This window comes from Saccostrea cucullata, unplaced genomic scaffold, assembly GCF_032062105.1.
Source record: "Saccostrea cucullata isolate Sc308-1 unplaced genomic scaffold, CSIRO_AGI_Scuc_v1 ctg829, whole genome shotgun sequence".
Lineage (NCBI taxonomy): Eukaryota > Metazoa > Mollusca > Bivalvia > Ostreida > Ostreidae > Saccostrea > Saccostrea cuccullata.
The window spans coordinates 302,404-308,454 of NW_026928409.1; the positions used below are offsets into that span (position 1 = coordinate 302,404).

At 32.2% G+C, this 6,051-nt stretch overlaps 1 protein-coding gene across 1 annotated transcript; it reads left to right on the forward strand.

The window, feature by feature from the left end:
• Nucleotides 1–2,139: 2,139 nt before the first annotated feature.
• Nucleotides 2,140–5,062, forward strand: LOC134277501 (growth hormone-inducible transmembrane protein-like). The gene is made up of 7 exons (XM_062759832.1): nt 2,140–2,381; nt 2,735–2,843; nt 2,932–3,073; nt 3,332–3,530; nt 3,905–4,003; nt 4,190–4,361; nt 4,768–5,062. The coding sequence occupies exons 1-7, from the start codon at nt 2,192–2,194 to the stop codon at nt 4,853–4,855; spliced, it is 999 nt and encodes a 332-aa protein (XP_062615816.1). The 5' UTR covers nt 2,140–2,191; the 3' UTR covers nt 4,856–5,062.
• Nucleotides 5,063–6,051: the final 989 nt, after the last annotated feature.

Sequence of the window (6,051 nt, forward strand, 5' to 3'; positions counted from 1 at the left end):
AAATTGGATCAATATTTTATATAATTTAAAATAAAACACTTATATTATAGTAAAACAATGTAATTAAAATAAATATGGTCAATTATAACATAAATTCAAGCATATTTATGAAGTTAATACAAATTATCAGGTCATTCAAAAATTATCAGGTCAATTGAAAATTATCAGGTCAACGTTTTCAGTGAATATTTCATAAAATTACATCAATATTTTATATAATTTGAAATAAAACACTTATATTATGGTAAACCAATGTGATTAAAATATGTATAGCCAATTAAAACATAAATTCAAGCATATTTATGAAGTTAATACAAATTATCAGGTCATTCAAAAATTATCAGGTCAATTGAAAATTATCAGGTCAACGTTTCAGCGAATATTTCATAAAATTGCATCAATATTTTATATAATTTGAAATAAAACACTTATATTAAAGTAAAACAATGTAATTAAAATATGTATGGCCAACTAAAACATAAATTCAAGCATATTTATGAAGTTAATACAAATTATCAGGTCATTCAAAAATTATCAGGTCAATTGAAATTTATCAGGTCAACGTTTTCAGCGAATATTTCATAAAATTATGCATGTTTTATTAAATAAAGTAAATTTTATCATTGAATTATGGTTAATAGTCAATTATTAGCTTTGAAAAATCATAAACAACTCATAATTTTCTAATATTATTAAAAAAAAATTCCATCAGGTCAATATCAGGTCTTTAGTATATCAGGTCTTTAGTATGTCCCGTGATATTTCACGGAACCGAAAACGGTTAAACTTCCGCATTTTTTAAGCAAAGTATTTTGTAATATATTATTTACTTATATGATTTCACCTTCATTTTCTCTTTTTCTCATTTCGATCTTTCCTTTCTTTTTTCTTTTTTTAATTAAAAAAACATAGTTTATATAATGATAATCCGGAAATATGTCAGTTGACGTTCTCAGTTTCTTAATTTAACGTGGTTTTCGTTTCGTTTTCATGTTGTTACAAAAATTGTACGCAGAAGAGGATCGTTTTGTTGCGTAACAAAGCCACGGTAAAATAAGTAAGTTAGTTTGTCTCTCTAGTTTACTTAACTATACTACATGTACTTTTGTTCACATAATTATTTTTTCTGACTTTTCTTTCACAGCAGTGAGTCCAATGGTACTTTTATCATACCCATCTGACACTGACAGCAATAATATTTATCAATGCTTTAAATCAGACATATAGTTTAATATTTTCATTCATAAGAGTGTCAGATATGGAAAAAACAAAAAAGATTTGTGTCTGTATTTGCTAAATCTTATTTTCTGCTTTAGCTTTATGCGTTCAATGTTATGCTAGCTTGCTGTACAAAGGAGAAAATTCTAGAAAAAACTTTGAAAAGAGGCATAACATTGGCACAAAACAATGCTAATTAGAAGGAAATATTTCTAAAAACTATGAAAATTTATATTGTTAACACCTAGAAGGACTTGTTATGAATAAAACTTCTGCTGTTGTTTAAATACAGGCCTCTGAATTTCTATCATTCAACATGTTCAATATATTAAGTTCTTATATAAATATGATTGATCAGAATGATGCGTATATACATGTATCCCCTCTATCATGCCTTTGTTATTATAAAAAGGGCATGAAGGGGGTATATACAGTAAAACTTATTTAGTACAAACACTGATATTGCAAATTCACGGATATAGCGAAGTTATCTTGGATCCCCAGCTATAAATTTGAGGAAATCCTCATGTGAATATAACAAATTATGGAAGTATATATTAACAAAAGCTTCCAGGACTTTCATTTCCTCTTATTCATAGTTTTAGTATTTTAGTATATTAAGATTTTTGCCCAAGTATTTCAGCCATACATGCTTAAATCTGGTAGCTCAAAGTTTTATGATGGCCGTGGGAAATAATAAAGGGAAAATATGTTGCACAAAAACTCTGTTGCAAAAATAATTTGAAACACATTCAGAAATAGTACATTCACCAAGTATGTTTTTTTTTGTTGTTTTTTTTTTTTTTTGTATTAAGCTAGAATGAACTGAAAGCTGCAGATTAACAAAAGAGTCTAAGAGAAAAAAATCAATTGAAATCCTTTGTTGGGTTTATTGAAAATTCAGTACATGTACTCTTCTGTTTCAGTTCTTAATATTGGTTCCCTACTTTGATATATCACCAACTGCAGTAAAATGCTTGCTACGAGACTGTGCCGGATTCCTATAACCAGCCTTGTCACCGGCATTGGCAGGCCCCTGAATAAACCACAGTTATGTATGAGGACCCGAGTCCAGCAACTGGCCTCGGATTCCAGGTCAGGTGTAAAACGAGCCCAGAGACGAGGAATCAAGGAGACACTGGCTGCCCCCGCAGGTGAAACAGGTAATGCAGAATTTGAAATACAGTGTAAATTTAATATATTTCATACTGTATACTTTGAAGGAAATTTTTTTGCCTACGTTTTATTTTCCTTCTTTTGCTCTAGAAATGTTGACAGATGTAACTCTGAATGGGTGTATTCAAAACAGGGGAAAATTCTTTGTAAATGTGAACAGGTGAAAAAAAAGTTTTGAGTGAAAATAACCCTGTACACAGTGTACATATTACATGTGTATAAGTTGTGTCTTGTTTCAGCTTTCAGCGTTGGTAAAGGAGCAGTTGCAGGGGCGGTTGAGTGAAAATAACCCTGTACACAGTGTACATATTACATTTGTATAAGTTGTTTCTTGTTTCAGCTTTCAGCGTTGGTAAAGGAGCAGTTGCAGGGGCGGCTGTTGTAGGGTTGGGATCACTTTGTTACTATGGATTGGCTTCAAAGGAAATGTCAGCATTGGATCAGAGAATGTAAGTAAATACAACAACTCTGTGGGAGAAAATTGACTCTGGAACAGTCCACAGTTTAAGATATTTTTTTTTATATTGTTTTAAATAGATTCTGGTCAGAAGAAATTAAGCAGAGGATTCGTTCCACCTACTTTTATTTTGGGGCCAGTGTAGGGCTAACAGCTCTTTCTGCTGTTACCATCGCAAGAACTCCTGCTCTCATGAATATTGCAATGAAAAATTCATGGGTGGTAAGAATCACCTCACTAAGGATTTAAATTTATATGACTGTTTTTATTATCTCCTTTAACATTTATCAATGACAAATACAAAGAAGGTTATTATATCTCTGTCAGATGCTTTTCAGATCTAAAAATTAGCATATCTTGGCTAAAGAATTAGATACTTTCTTTTCCCCAGTGCCAAAACTATATTATGAATTACAATGCATTTTTTATATTTTATCTAGCTACAGAGTTCCTAATTTTAGTAAATTTTTTATATCACAGGCCATTTTTGGGAGCATAGCTGCTATGATTGGAACCAGCATAATGACACAGTCAATCCCGTACAAGGAGGGTTTCGGAGCTAAACATATAGCTTGGATGTTACACAGTGCTGTAATCGGAGGAGTTGTGGCCCCCATCACGATGTTAGGTGGCCCCTTGATGGTCAGAGCTGCTTGGTACACTGCAGGGGTGGTGGGAGGTGAGTGAGAAGAAGTAAAAAATCAAAGATTTGTTGATTATAAAGTAAATGATCTTATCATATCCAATATCCACCTTAACATTATAAACATTTTTAGCTTACCCTGGTACTTCATGAAGAGCAGAATACTTCACTTAGCTTTATTAATCAAATTTTGTCTTCAGACTCAATGAATATTGTACGCCTCAGATGGCTTAATCAGTGTATTAACCTCAAAAACAGCAATATTTGTAATTTTATGCTTTCTTTTCTAGAAGTGAAATGTTACACTGTAAGAATTCTTCCAGTACAGTATTAATACATATATAATACCAAGAGAGGAATTGTCTAAATAAATTATATATAATCAAGATGGATTTTTCTTCATTGAATAGGTCTATCAGCCCTTGCTATGTGTGCACCCAGTGAGAAATTCCTCAACATGGGAGGTCCTCTTGCTATTGGCCTGGGTGTTGTCTTTGCTTCATCAGTAGGTGAGTGTTATAGACTGCAAATGTGTGTAAACTTTATGAAGGTTTCATATCCATGATACTTTTTATAGTGTTATATTTTAGATGAATATATACTTTTTTTTTTTTTACATATTATATATATCCTTCTTTCATCAGTGGTAACATACTTCTTTATGTTGAAACTAATGATTAATTTTTCTGTAACAGGAAGCATGTTTCTCCCTCCCACTACAGCCCTGGGAGCTGGATTGTATTCTATGAGTTTGTATGGCGGGCTGGTTCTCTTCAGCATGTTCCTATTGTACGACACACAGAAGGTTATCAAGAGGGCAGAGAGCCACCCCGTGTACAGTGCACACAAGTTTGACCCTATCAATGCGTAAGTCAGCGCTTGAACAGTGTAGGAAAGTCAAGTTAATCCTGAGTCTGAGATGAGAAACTTACACTCACATAACTTGGGGGGGGGGGGGGGGGTCTTTTAGAATAATTTAGTAAATGCTATTTTTAAACTTTGATCTTGAGATATATAGCAAGACTTCTTTTATAAATGAATTACCAACTATGCACCACAGTACATGATTTTTGAATTCTTTTAATAATTTTGTATATCTAAATTGAGAAATGGTCACTTCATATTTTATGTTTATACTACATGTAATTCTACTTACTATATTAACTGAAGGTGAAAGAATTATTTTTCTATATCTTTCTTGTTAGTCATATTCGAGTTTTTTAACTTTCATAAGAAAAAAAAAAGAATAACAGTTCTGATGATTCTTTTTCAGATGCCTTGGAATTTACATGGACACAATTAATATTTTCATCAGAATTGCCATTATTCTGGCCAATGGTGGAGGAGGTCGAAGAAAGTGAACAGTTTATTTATTTACGTTTATATAAAGAGATGCACCTTGCAGGACTCCTCTTGTGGACAAACAGGAAATGATATTTCATTGGTTAAGAAATATTTCATTGCTTCAAGGAATAATATTTCAGTGCTGTGATGTATCTTATTGTGAATTAACATCCATGTATAAGAACAATTCTTTCATGAAGAAATAAATGTATTGTTGTGTTTGATAGTAGTATCACTTCATTATTTTTCCTTTTCATTTAGTTGGCAAAATATTTTTAAACATACATGATAATGTATAAATTGATGGAGAATATTTGTTTAAAATATACATGTTTGTGATATTATATAAAACTTCTTAAGTACCAGTACATGATTTAATGACAAATACTTTCAGTAACCAGATGTCTCTGTTGAGACTGTAGCTCTGCTGGGTTCTATTCATAAGAAAGGAAGAGGGAAAAAATTGTTGGACTTGAAACTTTGCAACAGTAATTAATAGAGCAGGATGTATTTGTGAAACACTATGCACCAGGCGGCAACAAAGTTCGAACTTAGTGTCATTTGAAAGAGTATGCATACCAAATATGAATTCTCGATCTGATGTTTTAAAGGCCTGTATTCACTTGCTCTTTATTTGTGTTGTTTGAATGGACTTTTGAGCTTGAAAACTGTTCGTTATCATCATATATTTCATTGCAAGCATTCTGAGATAATGTAGAGTCAAATTTGAACTTATTATGCTCCAAGAGAAATGTTTATGTCAGGAAAATGGTCACTCATCTTGAAAAGATCCAACATTCAAAGTATGCCTTGCAGTTTGTATCCCAAAAAGTAATGTTCCGCAAGCAAATTTCAATGTAGCTGCAGAACTGTAGCTCTCCGAGAAACTACATATTGACAGCCTGGAGAGCTACAGTGTCAGCCATTAAAAAAAACTGTATATTTATTGCTCACAAAAAAGTGCACAAGGTTCTGGGTTAATTCTTTAAAATTCTTACCTCAATTGCAAAAAAGCTAGATTTCAAAAAAGTCCTTACTCCTTTGTCAAGTACTCTCGTAGTTTACATCAGTACGAAGCGTGTTGGACCGAATCATCTTACAAACCAAAATGGGAGTATCAATAGACGAAATTTTCAATGATCTCAACTTCAGGGCTAGGAGGGCTATTAAAAACAATTATAAGCAATGTTTTTTGTGGAAACAGTGTCAGAAT